The 21,004-nt window shown below is 29.6% G+C and overlaps 1 protein-coding gene across 1 annotated transcript; it reads right to left on the bottom strand.

Moving 5' to 3' along the window:
- Nucleotides 1-530: 530 nt before the first annotated feature.
- LOC147490979 (UDP-glucose flavonoid 3-O-glucosyltransferase 7-like) lies at nt 531-2,313 on the bottom strand. The gene has a single exon (XM_086568897.1). The coding sequence runs from the start codon at nt 2,153-2,155 to the stop codon at nt 740-742; it is 1,416 nt and encodes a 471-aa protein (XP_086425023.1). The 5' UTR covers nt 2,156-2,313; the 3' UTR covers nt 531-739.
- Between the last annotated feature and the right edge of the window lie 18,691 nt (nt 2,314-21,004).

Raw genomic sequence — 21,004 nt, 5'->3', positions numbered from 1 at the left:
AACTGCATTGAATTAATCTCAAAAAGTAATTAATGGAAAATTAGAAAGTGGATGCAAATGCATTAAACTAACATCAAAATATAGTTATATATTATAGGAGTGGGAATGTCTAAACAAGTACTGTTTTGCAGTTAAAATGGTGTTTATCATATCATTTTTCATATGATCGAGAATGTCTTGCTATTCAAGTAGTTTTAATATAATCCTCGCTTTATTGGGCATTCTCACAAAAGTTTTTATCAAACTTCTACATTAATTGACAAAAAAAAAGTTTTTACGGAGTGTGAAATTTTCACGCTACAAGAAATTTGGATGAGTTATCAATATAATATTCATATCTAATAGCTCAGCATAGTTGTTAATATTTATCAGAATAATTTAATATATCCGGACCGACGAGTTCGAAAGCTAGTTTAATATATGGCTCAAACATGAAATTGGGAAAACTAAACTTGCTATAGATCTAAGGGAGTAGTAGTCTTTCTTTTTTTCTTTTTTTTTCGATAATAGGCCGAGTAGTAGTCGAATACTACATATAAATGCCTACCACACTACCAAATATGTTTATTTGTAGAATTGTAGCAGAGTGGAACAACAAGAATGACGAAACTCGACAGTAACAACAACAATTACGAGTTACTACTCCAGCAACAAGAACAACTGCACCAAACAACAATAACAAGAAAAGAAGGAATGGATCAATATTCCTTTGACTACCACAGCATCAAGATGTGTTGTCCTACTTTCTGGAAGATTGCATTGTTTTGAGATTGTCAATCAAAGAGACGAGATCAACATAAGACGAACCACCATCTTCGACAGCCCTTTTGGCCATCTCACCAAACTCCTTAGCGCGCTTTCTCCTCTCAATTGCTTCTTCATCCACACTCATTAACCGAATCACCGCCTTCTCTATTTTATCCCTTGTAACAAAGTAACTTTGTTCTACTGTCATTTCGCGCCATTCCTCAACGCCCACTTCCACACCAATCTTAAGCACCTTAGTAACAACCTTTTCGTTATAGAACTGATCCGCGGTGATTGGCCAAGTGATCATTGGCACACCGGAAGTAATGCTTTCCATAGTTGAATTCCAACCACAATGTGTAACAAAGCCACCAATAGCTGGATGTTCCAAGATGAGCATTTGTAGTGCCCATCCTTTAATTACCAGCCCCTTCTTCTCTTCCGTCATTCTTTCTTCAAATCCTTCCGGCAACGAAGTTTCATCTCCTTCCGTTGTCTTAATAACCCATATGAAAGGGTGTCCTGAGGCTTCGAGACCGGATGCAATCTCGAGAAGCTGAGCTGAACTAAATTTTGCCATGCTCCCAAAACTCATATATAGTACTGAATTTTTTATTTTGCTATTAAGCCAACTCAAACAACTATGTCCAGCAGTAATGACTTCACCCCTTCTTTCATCACCCTTATCTGCATTGAATCTCTTGATAATGTGATGCAATGGCCCAATGTGCCATGTTTTAGTTCCAGTTAACTTGGTGTAGCATTCTGGGTAACCAGGCTCTAACTCATAGAAACTGTTCACCAACACGCCAAAGCTCTTCTTATCCGCCTCTCTGATTGCATTGAAGAAAGCATACCACTCCTTTGGGGTCCTAATGTTGAAAGGCAATTGAGATCTTAAAAATTCTATCTTATCAGGAATGCTTGGAAGAACATATGGCTCCTCTGAATAAGGAGGGACAGTTGTAACAATCTCCATGCCACAATGACCCAAGTAGCTAAATCCATAAAAAACAAGTCTAGGTATCCCAAGGGCAATGGCTATATCAGCTGTCCAAGGAAAGAACATGTCCGAAACGATACACTGGGGACTACGTTGTGTGATGACTTGTTCAACCTGTGATTTTAGCGTTCCTGTAGAGAAAAGGAAATTCTTCACGTTCTTTGTTTCTTGAGGAGTAGCACTCTCCTCTGATAATGTGTGAATGGTAATTTTATGACCTGATTTGAGCTCTTCAGTTAAGGCTTTGTGGAATTGGATAGCACCAAAGTTGTTAGTAATGATGGTAACATTGATGCCGTGAGTGGCGAATAGTCTAGCTATGTTTACCATGGGAATCATATGGCCTGGAACAAGAAATGGTATGAAGATCACTTCAAGTTGAAGAGATTCTGAAGTTCGATCCATGGTAAAAGAGTTGCTCTAGAGTGAGTTTGTCTTTGGGTGGATGTGTTCGTTACTTGGTTGGTTATGAAGTGTTGAAAATTAAGCACTTGTACTTTCTAGTCCGAAGAGTTGAAGATTTCACTATATCGTGGTAGCTGGAGATCGTGGTTCAGGATCACCACTAAGGTCATCAGTAATCAAACAATTTAAGTATTTAACTAACGGGTATGGTTATATGAACTTCACCTTATAGTGAGTCCAAAGTTACTCTACTCCTAAAAGTGGACTTTCAAGATGAATTGAAGACTAATTTTTTTTTATAGAAATATACATCACATGATGGAGAACACCCCCCAAAAAAAAATCAGTTTAATTGAATATGTTTAACCTCATCAAAAATTGTTATGAGATTAAAAAAAATATAGGCCTTTAGATAATTTCATAATATTCTAAACCATTTTTTCCGAGGTTGTACATCTTCAAATGAATTGATTTTTTGTGAGGATAATCTTTATTGTGTGGAGAACATCTCCACCAAAAATCAGCTTTTAATATATTGTATTTAGTGGTAAAATAACTTTAAGTGGAGTTCATATAACCATCCCCACTGACTAACTAGTTTTCAACTTTTAATGGCCAAAAACAAATAAGTCACAAACTCGTCTCTTAGGCATGTAGCATGATTTTGGTAACAGAAAGTAACTATCCCAAAAGAGATAACGACCAAATAATACAATGTACTTTTTTTTTTTTTAAATCGAAAAATGTAACGTATTTTGATTTGGTTTCAATTCATACACATAGTCCAACTTCTCTAACAGACCGCTTATCTGGACCGTTAGTTTAATCTCCAAATTTGAAAAACTTTGACATGTCATCACATATGAAATTTCACATATCCAATTCATCAATATCTGAAAATTTCAAAATCTTTTAGTGTCAAAATTTTGAATACTCAATTGGAGTGGCCAATTTCTCCTGGCCCACCACACCGACACGTCATCATTTTCTCCAACTTGCTTTATATTATGATCTTTTGAAACATTGAAAGATTGGGCTGAAATTTCACGGTTTTTTGTTGATATTTGTACACGTCAAGATTTTGTAGGATCACACGTGGGCATTTTAGATTTGGAGAAAAAACTAAAAGTCTACGTAGGATTAGAGAAATTGGATAGTGGTATGAATTGAAACCAAATCAAAATACATTATATTTTTCGAATAAAAAAAGAGTATGTTCTATCTTTACTTTGTAAAGAATACTCCTCAAGCAACAGTATTTTTTTAGTCGATTGGATTTTTTAATTTCAATTTTGTCCCTAACAATTTTTTGATTATTTCAATTGTTCTCAAAACAAAAGGACGTAATAATGGATGGTATGGAATGGTTAAAACTTAAACATACTACATCTCATCTCACATTATCTCATCTCTTTTCTATTTCTCATCAATATCCCATTTCTCTTTCTTTATTATCACATCTCTTATCTTCACTATTTCTCCTCAATATCTCATATCTCTTTCTCTCTCCTTAATATCTCATCTCATCTCATCTCATCTCTTCATTCTTTATCTTCATTATCTCGTCTCTTTCTCTCTCTAATCCGAAATTTCGACAATTCCATCAGAAATTCCAAACAAAATTTCAATATATTTTAAAATTCATAAATTATTATTTTTTATCTCGACAAATTTAGCACATTTAGTCTAAATTAGTGGGTTAGTGGGACCTCTTCACATCTAGAACAACAAATCGGGTCGGGAATTTAGATTTTTATGTTCAATTCAAATTTGAATTTTGGAATTAAGGTTTTTTATTATCCCGATTGATTTCGGTTTCTGATAGGCAACATAAAATAAGTGCGAAAAAAAAACAGGCGCATCGCGCATGTCAGAAGACAATTAAATTTCAACAATTCCATCAGAAATTCCGGACATAATTCTAATATATTTTAAAATTCAGAAATTATTTAATTTTTTTTTATCCCGACAAATTTAGCACATTTAGTCTAAATTAGTGGATTAATGGGATCTCTTTACATCTAGAGCAACAAATCGGGTTAGAAATTTAAATTTTTACGATCGATTCAAATTTGAATTTTTGAATGGAGTTTTTTTATTAACCCGATTGATTTCGGTTTCGGATATGTAACATAAAATAAGTGCAAAAAAAAACAAACGCATCAGTTGCAATTTGGTTAGGCTTATTTTGATTGGAATTCGGTTGCAATTTTTTTTAAATCAACATTTCCACATGTACTAAGCTTTTAGTGGGCTTGGTTTCCTGGTTTGGTTAATTGTACATCCTCTTAATTTCCCGCTCCAACATGCTAGTATTTTTTGAAACCAAAACCAAAGATTCGGTGTATTTTTTGGTCGTTATCTCTTCCCAAAAAAAAATATATATATATATATATGATCAACAACTAGGGATATAGTATGGACCCATATAGTAATTGAGCGGAGCAATCTCTGGTCCCATTTATTAGGTTTTCATCGTGATCAAACATTTACATCTCAAGATCAGGATAACTTTCAAAGTATTAGATCATGTGCTTGGACCAGAATACGCAATTCCATGCTAAGTTGCACAGTTGAACTGGTACAGTGAGGCATCACGCATCCATGTTATGCACTGTCCACCCCACCCATGAATTGCACAGACGTCCCTACACCTTTTATTTCAGCTTCTAGAATCAGTCTTGAAGAAGAAAAAATCAGAAATACTTCTGAAGGTCTTAAAATACGTGTGGACAAAATGCAACAGAGGAAGAAGTGAAGACGTCAAGGAAATGTAGACAAAGCAACAAATGAAACATTGAAGGCGAACCTTCCACCAGGAATTATTAAGAGTGGAAGAAAATACTGTTGCATTAAAGTCGTGACCACGTAATCAATTCAGCTAGTGTGCCTGGGTTCGCTGACAAAGATTGGTCTATTGGGGCGACCTATTGGAGCATTGGACCCACTAGACTTGCCTGTTTTCATCATTTAGGGCCGCAATATTGACACCCCTATAAATGGGACTAGCAATCCTTTGACCAATTCAAAGGTATCTCTCCATTAATCACACAAAAAACACTGACGGCAAACAATTGTTGCGAGAACGTACAATCCACGGCATCAGATTGTTGCGAGATTCCATATTCCACGGAAAGTGGTTGTCATGGGTCCTTTTTTCTTTTAATTTTTTTTAATAGCCACCGTAAAAAATATTAGTTGCCGTGAGATGATTGTGTTTACTAAAATAAAATCTTTGCTTGTGTTAATTATCAAAACTCTTCTTCATTAATTTGATCACAAAATTTTCTTATAGCATATAAAAATATTTGCCGCGAGATAGCAAAATTATGGCTCGATTGTAAGTTTTTTTTTCATAGTTTTGGTATTGTTCTTAGAGTGTATAAAGAAACTTTAAAGAAGAAAATGAGGTATCCATATGTCGTGTGTTCAATACGCAAAATTTAAAGTGAAAAAAAAAAAAAAAAAGATACAAAAAATATGTCATGCAAGAATCGCCGTGGTGGGATATGGGATCTCACAAGAACGATGTCAAGTGGATTGATAATGCGATCTCATGACAACTACCTAGTGGGATATGATATCTCGCGGCAATCCGATTTCATAGAACTATGGGCATGTGGGGTGTAAAAGGACATATAAGAAATAATCATTATTGTTTTATTTTTTGCCAAAAGGATGCTAGTCCCATTTATGGGGGTAATTTCCCAAGTAGTAACTCATAATGTCAATGTGTTTCCAAGTAGTAACCCACTTCCAATTTTGACTTTTCAACGCGGCTTTTGACAATTTTGCCCTTCAAATAAAAACAAAACACTTTTCTCTCACCTTTTATACTTTTCTCTCCTCTTGTCCTATGATGTTGACGTATTTGAGTTTTGTTTTTAAACAAAACAGTACTCTCTCTCCTCTTACACTTTTCTCTCTCCTCTTACACTCAATTATTGATTTTTGAGTATTTTTTTTTATTTCTTAACTAATTAAAATGACTAAAAATATAATATATAAAAATAATTAATAAATAATAAAACAATAAATTTAACACAATCCATCTTTATTCAAATAACAAAATTCATATTCTTTGCAAAATAATAAAAGATGCCTCATAATAAAATGAACAAAAGATATATTCCATTAAAATGATAAAATTCATATTCTTTTCAAATTTATTACATCAAAATCCAACAAAACCGAAATTCTAAATCATGAAGTAGTTTCATCAGTAGATGAAATAATAATTAGTCAATGTATAACAAGAAAGTTATCGATATACAATGCACATTAAGAAGTTTGTCGATCCCTCACTTATAAGATAAAAATAGACAAATGAATTTGGCGGGAAAATGTTATAAGGGAAATAATTGAGCGGAAAAATGTTAGCGATAAAACAATTAACACTAAGAAAGTTTCGATATACAGCATGTGAGTTTGTCAGTCTCTCACTTGTAAGGTGACACAAGACATAATAAATTGTGCAAGGCAGGAAAATAGTTGGGCGGGAATAATTTCCCAAGTAGTAACCCATAATGTCAATGTGTTCCCAAGTAGTAACCCACTTCCAATTTTGACTTTTCAACGCGGCTTTTGACAATTTTGCCCTTCAAATAAAAACAAAACACTTTTCTCTCACCTCTTATACTTTTCTCTCCTCTTGTCCTATGATGTTGACGTATTTGAGTTTTGTTTTTAAACAAAACAGTACTCTCTCTCCTCTTACACTTTTCTCTCTCCTCTTACACTCAATTATTGATTTTTGAGTATTTTTTTTTATTTCTTAACTAATTAAAATGACTAAAAATATAATATATAAAAATAATTAATAAATAATAAAACAATAAATTTAACACAATCCATCTTTATTCAAATAACAAAATTCATATTCTTTGCAAAATAATAAAAGATGCCTCATAATAAAATGAACAAAAGATATATTCCATTAAAATGATAAAATTCATATTCTTTTCAAATTTATTACATCAAAATCCAACAAAACCGAAATTCTAAATCATGAAGTAGTTTCAATTGAGGGATGAAATAATAATTAGTCAATGTATAACAGTAAAGTTGCTGATATACAATGCACATGAGTTTGTCAGTCCCTCACTTATAAGATAAAAATAGACAAATGAATTTGGCGGGAAATCTGTTAGGCGGGAAATAATTGAGCGGGAAAAATGTTAGCGATAAAACAATTAACACTAGTAAAGTTTCTGATATACAGTGCATGTGAGTTTGTCAGTCTCTCACTTGTAAGGTGACACAAGACATAATAAATTGGGCAGGAAAATAGTTGGGCGGGAATAATTTCCCATGTAGTAACCCATAATGTCAATGTGTTCCCAAGTAGTAACCCACTTCCAATTTTGACTTTTCAACGCGGCTTTTGACAATTTTGCCCTTCAAATAAAAACAAAACACTTTTCTCTCACCTCTTATACTTTTCTCTCCTCTTGTCCTATGATGTTGACGTATTTGAGTTTTGTTTTTAAACAAAACAGTACTCTCTCTCCTCTTACACTTTTCTCTCTCCTCTTACACTCAATTATTGATTTTTGAGTATTTTTTTTTTATTTCTTAACTAATTAAAATGACTAAAAATATAATATATAAAAATAATTAATAAATAATAAAACAATAAATTTAACACAATCCATCTTTATTCAAATAACAAAATTCATATTCTTTGCAAAATAATAAAAGATGCCTCATAATAAAATGAACAAAAGATATATTCCATTAAAATGATAAAATTCATATTCTTTTCAAATTTATTACATCAATATCCAACAAAACCGAAATTCTAAATCATGAAGTAGTTTCATCAGTAGATGAAATAATAATTAGTCAATGTATAACAGTAAAGTTGCTGATATACAATGCACATGAGTTTGTCAGTCCCTCACTTATAAGATAAAAATAGACAAATGAATTTATGGAAATCATTAGGGGGGAAATAATTGAGCGGGGAAAAATGTTAGTGATAAAACAATTAACACTAGTAAAGTTTCGATATACAGTGCATGTGAGTTTGTCGGGTCTCTCTCACTTGTAAGGTGACACAAGACATAATAAATTGGGGGAAAATAGTTCAAGGAATAATTCATGGAAAAATAGTTAAAGGAAAACAAGCAAGATATCTCATTTTCTTCTTATATTTCTTATTACTCAGCTCATTTCCACATAATTTCTTTTATTTTTTTTTTCTTAATCCTTCAATTCTCTTGTTATTCACTTTTCCCCATTTACCATTTTCATTATCCTACATTTATCTCTCACAACCAATTATATTATCCATTTTAAAGTTTTTGTTCATATATAATTCACACGGAATAAACAAATATCAACTTCATATTTTAGTTTGGTTGCTTGTATCTTCATCATTAATCTACAAAAATCTATTTTTGTTAGAGATATGAAAAAATCAGTTCAACAAGATGTAAAACTCATCATTTAGTTTAGCTACACTTAAAAGTTGTACAACAAATGAAAAAGGTTTTACCTTTGTGTGTTTGGATGCGCTAAAACCTTATCATAGTTCCAAGACGTAAGAAAGGTAAGTTGTCAAGTAACAACTTTGTCAAAAGGTATTCCCAATCTCTCTTTTTTCATTTAGTAGTTTGAAGACGTTCAAAATTGAAAGGTAAATTATCTAATGGAGAAAAAATTCCAATGTGATAAGTTGAATTGACAATGAGTGTTGGATATTTGATTGTGGAGCAGGTGTTTTAGAAGAACCTGAAAAACGAACTTGTGTTTTTTTTCAATACATTTTGTATAAAAAATTTCTTGCCTATAATGTACGAATTTGGTAGTTACTTTCAAACAATATATCAGCTACATAAATGACGAATCTGTTTGTCACTTATAAATATTATTTCTTACATACCAAATATATATATATTTTTTAAAATGCTTGTTTTTTTAGCATAAATATCTCTGAGTTTTAATTTATTGATTTGTGATCGAGTTATAAACTGATAAATATATTTGTTACATATAGAAAATACTAGTTGAATGTTGAACTCGTGTTATTTAAGTACATTTTGGGCTAAGTATATTTTGGACCTTATGTATATATATGATAGTTACTTTTGAAACATATCTCAGCAATTTTTATGATTTTGGGCTTGAAATGGTGATTATTATTTTATTTTATATTATTTTTTTTCTTTATTAAGTTTCTCTAAATGATACTTGGTTGAATGTTGAACTCGTGTTTTTTTAGTACATTTTAGGCTAGGGTTGGGTATGTATCTTTTGGATTTAGTGCACATATTTAGTAGTTACTTTCGAAATATCTTTCAACAACTTTTATTATTTTGGATACTGAAATGGTGGTGATTATTTTATTTTATATTTTTTTTCAATTAAGTTTCTACAAATTTTAATTTATTGATTTGTGATTGATGATATTGGTTGAATCTTTGAACTTGTGTTTTTTAGTACATTTTGAGCTAAGTATCTCTTGGATATAATGCACATATTTAGTAGTTACTTTTGAAACATCTATCAGCAATTTTTATGATTTTGGGTACTCAAATGATGTAGGTTATTTATTTTTATTTTTTATATTTTTCAAGTAAGTTTCTCTAAGTTGTAATTTATTGACTGTGATCGATGATATTGGTTAAAAGGCAGAACTCGTGTTTCTTTTAGTACATTTTGTGCTAAGTATCTCTTGGATCTAATGTACATATTTAGGTAGTTACTTTCAAAGCATCTGTCAGTAACTTTTAATATTTTAGGTACTAAAATAGTGATATCGATGATTATTTTGTTATTATTCTTTTTTATTAAGTTTCTCTAAGTTGTAATTTATTTACCTGTAATCAGTGATATTGGTTGAATGTTGAACTCGTGGTTCTTAAGTACAATTTGGGTCAAGTATCTCTTGGATCTATTGTATGTATCTGGTAGTTACTTTTAAAACATATGTCAGTAACTTTTATGGTTTTTGGAACTGAACTCAGTTAATTTTATTATTCTTATTTTATTTTATTTTATTTTTAAGTTTCTCTACGTTGTAATTTGTTAAACTGTGAGCGAGCTACATACTGAGGAATATGTTCACAACATCAAGCAATTGCAAAATGGGTTTCAAAAGTTGTGAAATCGAAACTTAGGGACAATATTGATATGGCTCCGAAACATTTGCATCCAGTTTTCGGTTCCCCATTAATTGTTTTTTTACGTTAGTTTCATTCAATATTATATATTTTTTAAAATATTTGTCATTATTGCTTTGCCGTTATTTTTTAAAAAAAAATTCCATTATATATTTTGTGATGTTATTTTTTGTATAATTGTTTTTAACTGTGTTTTGAGTCAGTGTTAAGCATATATTCGAAATAAGTCGGTGCTTATTAAAATTGTATGATTTGTAATAGGGAATTAGTTTCTACAAATCACATATTTTTAGCAATTTTTTTTATTTGATCAAATATATATATAAGAATTGGAACACTAAAAATGTTTGATTCGTAATAGGAAATTACCTTTTATAAATCACCTATTTTTTAGCAATTATGTTTATCTGATCAAATATATAAGAAGTTGTAATACACTCCAACTCTCCAAATATAAGAATTAGAAATACACTCAAACTCTTCAAAGAGGTTCTATGTACGTGGGATTATAGGCTATTAGAAAAGATTATCTTTCATATTAGAGTTTCACATAAAAAAAAAAAAAAAAAAAAAAAAAAAAAAAAAAAACTAACTCTCATATTAGAGTGCCACATAGGAGAGAGAAAATCCTCTATTATCTTTCATATTAGAGTTTCACACTAGATTTTGAACCCGGGCATACGCCCGGGATCTATTAAATATTTTGTGTGCTGAAAAGGCTTTATAAAATGTCTCACACAAATTTTCGAATCAGAATATATTTTTATTGAAAATAAATCAAAATATGTTAATGAGCAGCGATTACGATGCATAAGTACTTAGAAACTAAGAGATTAAATTAAGATAGCATCTTCACTTTATGGTTTAGGATATTAATCCATAATTTTCAAATAAAATTATCTTAAACTCGATCTAGCTTGTATAATAGTTTTCTTAGATTTATGGTGATTTAGCAGCAAATTTTCGAATCAGAATATATTTTTATTGAAAATAAACCGAAATACGTTAATGAACAACGATTATGGTGCATAAGTACTTGGAAACTAAGGGATCAAATTGAGATAGCCGAGCAGCGATTATGGTGCATAAGTACTTGGAAACTAAGGGATCAAATTGAGATAACCTATTCACTTTGTGGTTTAGGATATTAATCCGTAATTTTCAAATGAAATTATCTTAAACTCAATCTAGCTTGTATAATAGTTTTATTAGATTTATGGTGATTTAACGGTAAATCATCACCATTTCAAATTTTACATACTAATGTGTACAAATCACTAAAACAGATTGATTGTTTCCATATCCTCAAAGAATACACTACTCCCACTTGAAAAGATTTATCACATGAACGTGTCCTACTTAGCGGGTGTCGTTATATTAAATTATTCTAAAAAAATATTAGCAACTATGCATAGCTATGAGATATGAAAAAATTATATTAATTACTCAATTAAATTTCTTGCACCACTCTCTATAAAAAGGAAGCATCAAACCTTAATAAAACTCATCGACTTCTTTTCATTGTTAGTTTTAACAATAGAAGTTTGATTGAAGTTTTTTGAGAATGTCCAATTTGGTGAAGATAATATTGAAGCTACTTGAATAGCAAGGCATTCCCAATCACAATAAAAAAAATATGATAAACATTACTTAAAATGCAAAACTATATTTGTCAAGGCATTTATTCCCCCTACATATAATACAAATATATTTTAGGGTTATTAGTTGAATGCATTTGCATCAAGTTTATGATTTTCCATTAATTATTCTTTGAGGTTAGTTTAATGTAGTACGTTGCATCCAGTTTCCAAATTCTCATTAATTATTCTTTGAGGTTAGTTCAATGCAGTTGCATCAAGTTTCCGATTTCCCATCAATTATTATTTAAGGTTAGTTCAGTGTAATTGCATCCATTTTATGATATCCCGTTACTTATTCATTAAGGTTAATTCAGTACAGTTGCATCCAGTTTTTGATGTTTCGTTAATTAGTATTTAAGATTAGTTTATTGCATTTGCATCCAGGTTCTAATCTCTCGTTAATTACTCTTTGAGGTTAGTTCAATACATCCGTGATCCGGCCGATTTCCTATTAATTGTTTTTCTAGGTTAGTTCGATAGTTTACAATTTCTACATGTAAGAGTCTGTTTTTTTAAACTCACTTTCATTTTGGGTTCCTAATTACTCGTAATTACTCATGTGAGAAGGCTAAAAAAGCGGACATTTATGCTTTGAGGTCAGTGCGATGCAGTTACATCCGACTTCCGATTTCCAGTTAACTATTTTTTGAGGATATTTCAATGCATTTGCATCAAATTTCTGATTTCCCATTAGTTAATATCTTATTTTAGTTTAATGCAGTTGCATCTAGTTTTTGGTTTTCTGTTAATTATTCTTTGATGTTAGTTCAATGCAGTTGCATCCAATTTCCGAATTTATGTTAATTGTTCTTTGAGGTTAGTTAAATGCATTTGCATCAAGTTTTTGATTTTCCGTTAATTATTTTTTGAGGTTAGTTCAATGCAGTTACATCAAATTTATAATTTCCCGATAATTATTCATTTAGGTTAGTTCAGTGTAGTTTCATCCATTTTTCAATGTTTCGTTAATTAGTCTTTGAGATTAGTTTATTGCATTTGGATCCAGTTTTCGATTTCCCGTTAATAACTCTTTAAGGTTAGTTCAATACATCTGCATCTAGTCTCTGATTATTTATGCTTTGAAGTTAGTTCGATGCAATTATATCTGGTTTCTGATTTTCCGTTAATTATTTTTGAGATTATTTCAATGTATTTGCATTTAGTTTCCGATTTCCCACCAATTATTCTATGAGGTTAGTTTAATGCAGTTGCATTCGGTTTTTTATTTTATGTTAATTATTTTTTGAGTTTAGCTCAATGCATTTGCATCCAGTTTCCGATTTCTCGGCCCATTAATTATTATCTGAGGTTTGTTTGATGTATTTGGATACTATTTCCGATTTTCCGTTAAATATTTTTCAAGGATTTGCATACAATTTCTAATTTCCCTTTAGTTATTATCTGACGTTAGTTTAATGCAATTGCACCCAGTTTTCAATTTCTAGTTAATTACTTTTTTAGTTTAGTTTATTACATTTGCATAAAGTTTTCAATTTCCCGTTAATTACTCTTTGAGCTTAGTTATGCATTTGAATACAATTTCCGATTTCCTTTTAATTATCCAATGTGGTGTATAATACCAACTTCTACTGATCCATCTGTAATGTCCTTGCAAACATGACATAAAAAGTAAATTATGTTTGATTTATTATGTGGGATCATTGAAGATTATCTAGTTCCCGATTTCCCATTAATTATTCTTTAAATTATGCATGACTTACTATGTAGAATCTTCAAAGATTATCTACGAATGGGTGTTGTTATATTAATTATTTTGAAAAATATTTGCAAATATGCAAAACTATTATATATTAATATTATATTGATCACTCAACCAAATTTCTTATAACGTGAAAACCTCATTCTCCATTAAAAAAAAAATAACTCATGTATCTTTAATAAAACCCTTCAACTTCATTTTATTGTTTAATAATAGAAGTTTGATTGAAGTTTTGTGAGATTGCCTAATAAGGTGAAGTTCATATATATTGTAGCTACTTGAATAGCAAAGAGTTCCCAATCATACGGAAAGAGATAAGGTAAACATCATTTTAAATACAAAACTATACTTATCGAGACATTCCCACAACATATAGCCCAACTATGTTTTGAGGTTAGTTCAATGCATTTGCATCCAGTTTCTGATTTTCCGTTATTTATATTTTGAGGTTAGTTCAATACAGTTGCATCCAATTTCTGATTTCTCGTTAATTATTCTTTTTTATTAGTTCAATACATTTGCATCCAATTTCCAATTCCCTGTTAATTGTTCTTTGAGGTCAGTTCAATGCATTTGCATCCAGTTTCTGATTTCCCATTAATTATTTTGTGAGATTAGTTTAATGCATTTGCATCCAGTTTCTGATTTCTCATTTATTATTTGATAAAGTTACATTTGCATATAGTTTCCGATTTCTCATTAATTATTGTTTGAGATTAATTCAATGAATTTGCATCCAGTTTTCTATTTTCCATTAATTATTTATTGAGGTTAGTTCAATGCATTTGCATCCACTTTATTTTTTGAGATTAGTTGGTCAAGTAGTTCCATCCGGTTTTCGATTTCCCATTAATTATTTTTAATATTAGTTCCACGCATTTGCATCATGTTTACAATTAATAATTAATTTTTCTTTGATATTAATTCAATGCAGTTGCATCCAGTTTCTGATTTCCAATTAATTTAATCTTTGAGGGTTAGCTCAATGCATTTGCATCCAGTTTCCGATTTGCCGACAATTATTTTTTTATGTTAGTTTGATGTATTTGTATCCAAGTTTTGATTTTTCGTTAATTATTCTTTGAGGTTAGTTTAATACAATTGTATCCATATATATTCCAATTTTTTATTAATTATTTTTTAAGATTAGTTTAATGTTTGCATTTGCATCCAGTTTATAATTTTCCGTTAAATATTATTTGAGGTTAGTTCGATACATTTGCATCCAGTTTTGGTTCCCATTAATTGTTTTTAAGTTAGTTTCATTCAATTATTATATATATTTTAAAAATTTATTTGTCATTATTTTTTTTTTTTTTTTTTTTTTTTTTTTTTTTTTTTTTTTCATTTTCTATTATATATTTTGTGATGTTATTTTTTGTATAATTGTTTTTAACTATGTTTTGAGGTCGTGTTAAGGATATATTCGAAATAAGTCGGTGTTTTATCATAGACACTAAAATTGTATAATTTGTAGTAGGGAATTAGTTTATACAAATTACATATTTTTTAGCAATTTTTTTTATTTGATCAAATATATAAGAATTGGAACACTAAAAGTGTTTGATTCGTAATAGAAAATTACCTTTTACAAATCACCTATTTTTTAGCAATTTTTAAAAATATTTGTCGTTATTGCTTGTTTTTTTTTTTTTTTTTTTTTTATTATATATATTTTGTGATGTTATTTTTTGTATAATTGTTTTTAACTATGTTTTGAGGCCGTGTTAAAATTATATTCGAAATAAGTCGGTGTTTTATCATAGACACTAAAATTGTATGATTTGTAATAAGGAATTCTACAAATTTTTTTTTTTTTTTTTTTATTTGATCAAATATATAAGAATTGGAACACTAAAAGTGTTTGATTCATAATAGGAAATTACCTTTTACAAATCACCTATTTTTTAGTAATTTTTTTTATTTAATTAAATATGTAAGAATTTGAAATATACTCAAACTCTTCAAATATAATAATTAGAAATACACTCAAACTCTCCTAAGAGGTTCTATGTATGTGAGATTGTAGGCTATTAGAAAAGACTACCTTTCATATTAGAGTGTCACATAGGAGAGACAAAAAACTAACTCTCTCATATTAGAGTGCCACAAAAAAAAAAAAAAAACTCTCATATTAGAGTGCCACATAGGAGAGAGAAAATCTTCTATTAGAGGTCTTTGCTTTAGTATATAGACTAGATTTTGGATCCGGGCATACGCCCGAGATCTATTAAATATTTTGTGTGCTGAAAAAGTTTTACAAAATGTCTCACACAAATTTTCGAATCAGAATATATTTTTATTAAAAATAAATCAAAATACGTTAATGAGCAGCGATTATGGTACATAAGTACTTGGAAACTAAGGGATCAAATTGAGATAGCATATTCACTTTGTGGTTTAGGATATTAATCCGTAATTTTTAAATAGAATTATCTTAAACTCGGTCTAGCTTGCATAATAGTTTTCTTAAATTTATAGTGATTTAGCGGCAAATTTTCGAATCAGAATATATTTTTATTGAAAATAAACCGAAATATGTTAATGAGCAGCGATTATGGTGTATAAGTAGTTGGAAACTAAGGAATTAAATTGAGATAACCTTTTCACTTTATGGTTTAGAATATTAATCCATAATTTTCAAATAGAATTATCTTAAACTTAATCTAGCTTGTATAATAGTTTTATTAGATTTATGGTGATTTAGCTGTAAATCATCATCATTCAGCTTATGTACTAATGTGTACAAATCACTAAAACAGATTGATTATTTTCATATCATCAAAAATACACTACTCTCATTTGAAAAGATTTATCACATGAGCGTATCCTATGAGCGGGTGTCATTATATTAAATTATTCTAAAAATATTAGCAACTATGCATAACTATGAAAAATAAAAATTATATTAATTACTCATTTAAATTTCTTGCACCATTCTCTATAAAAAGGAAGCACCAAACCTTGATAAAACTCATCGACTTCTTTTTATTGTTAGGTTTAATAATATAAGTTTGATTAAAGTTTTGTGAGAATGTCCAATGTGGCCAAAATAATATTGAGTTTGCTTGAATAGCAAGACATTCTCAATCACAATAAAAAAAATTATAATAAATACTATTTAAAATGCAAAACTATATTTGTCGAGACATTTATTCTCTCTACATATAATACAAATATGTTTTAGGGTTATTAGTTCAATGCATTTGCATCAAGTTTTTGATTTTCCATTAATTATATATTATTTGATATTAGTTTAATGTAGTACGTTGCATCCAGTTTCTAATTTTTCATTAATTATTCTTTAAGGCTAGTTCAATGCGGTTGCATCAAGTTTCCATTTTTCGTTAATTATTATTTGAGGTTAGTTCAAATTGCAATTGTATTCACTTTATGATTTCCATTAGTTATTCATTAAGGTTAATTCAGTACAGTTGCATCCAATTTTCGATGTTTCGTTAATTAGTCTTTGAGATTAGTTCATTGTATTTGCATCCATGTTCCAATCTCCCATTAATTACTCTTTGAGGTTAGTTTAATACATCTGTATCCAGTTTCTGATTTCCTATTAATTGTTTTTCTAGGTTAGTTCGATAGTTTACAATTTCTATACAATTTACATATATGTAAGGGTGCATTTTTTATAAATTCACTTTCGTTTTGGGTTCCTAATTACTTTCGTAATTATTCATGTGAGAAGGCTAAAAAGTGGACATTTATGCTTTGAGGTCAAGTCGATGCGATTACATCCGACTTCGATTTCTAGTTAACTATTTTTGAGGTTATTTCAATGCATTTGCATCCAATTTTTATTTTCCATTAGTTAATATTTGATTTTTAGTTTAATGCAATTGCATCCAGTTTTTGGTTTTCCGTTAATTATTCTTTGAGGTTAGTTCAATGCAGTTGCATCCGATTTCCGATTTTATGTTAATTGTTTTTTGAGATTAGTTCAATGCATTTGCATCAAGTTTTCGATTTCCCATTAATTATTTTTTGAGGTTAGTTCAATGCAGTTACATCAAATTTATAATTTCCCGTTAATTATTCATTAAGGTTAGTTCAGTGCGGTTTCATCCATTTTTCAATGTTTGTTTAATTAGTCTTTGAGATTACTTCATTGCATTTGGATCCAGTTTTCAATTTCCCGTTAATAACTCTTTAAGGTTAGTTCAATGCATCTGCATCTAGTTTATGATTATTTATGCTTTGAGGTTAGTTCGATATGATTATATCCGGTTTCGATTTCCGTTAACTATTCTTTGAGGTTATTTCAATGCATTTGCATTTAGTTTCCAATTTCCCACCAATTATTCTATGAGGTTAGTTCAATGCGATTTTGCATTTAGTTTTTATTTTTGTTTATTATTTTTTGAGTTAAGTTCAATGCATTTGCATCAAGTTTTTGTTTTCCATTAATTATTATTTGAGGTTTGTTTGATGTATTTGCATACTATTTCCGATTTTTCGTTAAATATTTTTCAAAGATTTGCATCCAATTTCTAATTTCCCATTAATTATTCTCGCCGTCGTTAGTTTAATGCAATTTGTATAAAGTTTCTAATTTTCGTTAATTACTCTTTGAGCTCGGTTATGTATTTGAATCCGGTTTTGATTTCCTTATAATTATCTAATGTGGTGTGTAATACCAAGTTTCTCGATCCATCGTAGTGTCATTGCAAACATGACATAAAAAGTAAATTATGCTTAATTTACTATGTGGGATCATCGAAGATTATTCAGTTTTCGATTTCCAGTTAATTATTCTTTAAATTATGCATGACTCACTATATGGAATCGATCTTCAAAGATTATCTACGAACGGGTGTTGTTATATTAATTATTCTGAAAAATATTTGCAAAATATGAGTAACTATTATATATTAATATTATATTTATCATTAAACCAAATTTCTTATAAGCGTGAAAACCTCACTCTCCAAAAAAAAAAACTTGCATTTGATAAAATCCTTCAACTTCATTTTGTTGTTTAATAATAGAAGTTTGATTGATGTTTTTTGTGAGATTGCCTAATAAAGTGAAGTTCATATATATATATTGAAGCTACTTGAATCTGAAAAGAGATAAGATAAACACCATTTTAAATACAAAACTATATTTATCGAGACATTCCCACAACATATAACCCAACTATGTTTTGAGGTTAGTTCAATGCATTTGCATCCAGTTTATGATTTTCATTATTTATTTATATTTTGAGGTTAGTTTAATACGGTTGCATCCAATTTCCAATTTCGTTATTTATTTTTTGAGATCAATTCAATGCCTTTGCATCCGGTTTCGATTTATCGTTAATTTTTTTTTTTTGTTAGTTTAATACATTTGCATCCAATTTCCAATTTCTGTTAATTGTTCTTCAAGGTCGGTTCGATGCATTTGCATCCAGGTTTTTGATTTCTAATTAATTATTTTGTGAGATTAATTTAATGTATTTGCATCCGGTTTACGATTTCGTTTATTATTTGATAAAGTTGTATTTGCATATAGTTTCGATTTCCGTTAATTATTTTTTAAGATTAGTTCCACGCATTTGCATTATGTTTCTAATTTATAATTAATTTTTCTTTGAGGTTAGTTCAATGCGGTTGTATTCATTTCGATTTCTGTTAATTTAATCTTTGATGGTTAGCTCAATGTATTTGCATCAGGTTTCGATTTTATGACAATTATTTTTTAATGTTAGTTTGATGTATTTGCATCCAAGTTTTGATTTTCATTAATTATTCTTTGATGTTAGTTTAATGTAGTTGTATCCATATTCGATTTTCTATTAATTAATTTTTAAGATTAGTTTAATGCTTGTATTTGCATCCAGTTTCGATTTCCCGTTAAATATTATTTGAGGGTTAGTTCGATACATTTGCATCCAGTTTTTGTTCCCCATTAATTTTTTTTTTTTTACGTTAGTTTCATTCAATATTATACATATTTTAAAATATTTGTCATTATTGCTTTGTCGTTATTATTTTTTTTTTTTCTATTATATATTTTGTGATGTTATTTTTTAGTATAATTGTTTTGGCGTTAAAAATATATTGAAATAAGTCGGTGTTTTATCATAGTCTCATAGACACTAAAATTGTATGATTTGTAATATGGAATTAGTTTCTACAAATCACTTTATTTTTAGCAATTTTTTATTTGATCAAATATATAAAAATTAGAACAATAAAAGTGTTTGATTAAGTAATATGAAATTACATTCTACAAATCACCTATTTTTAGCAATTTTTTTTATTTTATCAAATATATAAGAATTGACAATACACTCAAACTCTCCAAATATAAGAATTAGAAATACACTCAAACTCTCCAAAGAGCTCCAAATATAAGAATTAGAAATACACTCAAACTCTCCAAAAAGAGGTTCAATGTAGGTAGGATTGTAAATTTTATTAGAAAATACTATCTTTCATATTATAGTGCCACATAGGATAGAGAAAAATCTAACTCTCATATTAGAGTGACACATAGGAGAGAGAAAATCCTCCTTTAAAGGTCTCTGTTTTAGTATATAGATAGTAGATAGTAGAAATCACGAGGCAAAACTAGTTCTCCCTAAATATTAGGGACAGTTTGGGAAGCAAGCACTAAGTAGCAAATATGCTGGTGAACAAATTCAACTCCAAAATCACGAGGCAAAACTAGTTCTCCCTAAATTTTAGCAACAGTTTGGGAAGCAAGCACTAAGTGTAGAATTGCTCTCGAAAGTTGAAGTTTTATAACACGTGTATTAAGTTCATAAATAACCAAGGGTTTATTTACTTGTATCATCGTATGGTGTTAAATCCAAAGATAGCCAGCAACAAAAGCAAGTTTTCTCGTTGTCTTTGGCGACCCTGTCAAAGCTCTCACTCTCTTCTTTCATTAAAACCTCCAACATTCTTAAGTTCTTAACATTGTTATTTGGAATTGAAGGCTCAAGCTAGCTCATACATTTCAAGTATGTACAACTCCTTTTACTCAAGCCTGAGTTCTCTAATTGTTATGCTGGTTTTATACTTTTATTTCCTAAACTCTTTTCTCTAATGGGGCCTTCTTCTCTCTTTTTTTTTGAAATATTTAGAAAGTTATTAGAAAGTTAAGGCAGACCCATACTGATCTACTCAAAATGGCACATCGGTGATAGCCTTCAGGCTAGTGTCTTTTTGGAGTTGATGAGCCTTCCGGGGGCTTATTTAATAATGAGTTTAAGCCTCTATTGTACTTCTATTTCGAGGAAAGGCATATATAGAAGATCCTTGGCTTCAAAAAATTGGTCTTCACAATGAATGCACATAAAAACTTTTTGTTATGCATTTTAACTTTTAACTCTTTCACTTGAATTCAAACAGATTTCCTA

The sequence above is a fragment of the Coptis chinensis genome, chromosome 6 (genome assembly GCF_015680905.1).
Source record: "Coptis chinensis isolate HL-2020 chromosome 6, ASM1568090v1, whole genome shotgun sequence".
NCBI classification, from domain to species: Eukaryota; Viridiplantae; Streptophyta; class Magnoliopsida; order Ranunculales; family Ranunculaceae; genus Coptis; species Coptis chinensis.
The sequence above is the reverse complement of the archived record's forward strand: the minus strand, read 5'-3'. Positions and strand labels throughout refer to the sequence as shown.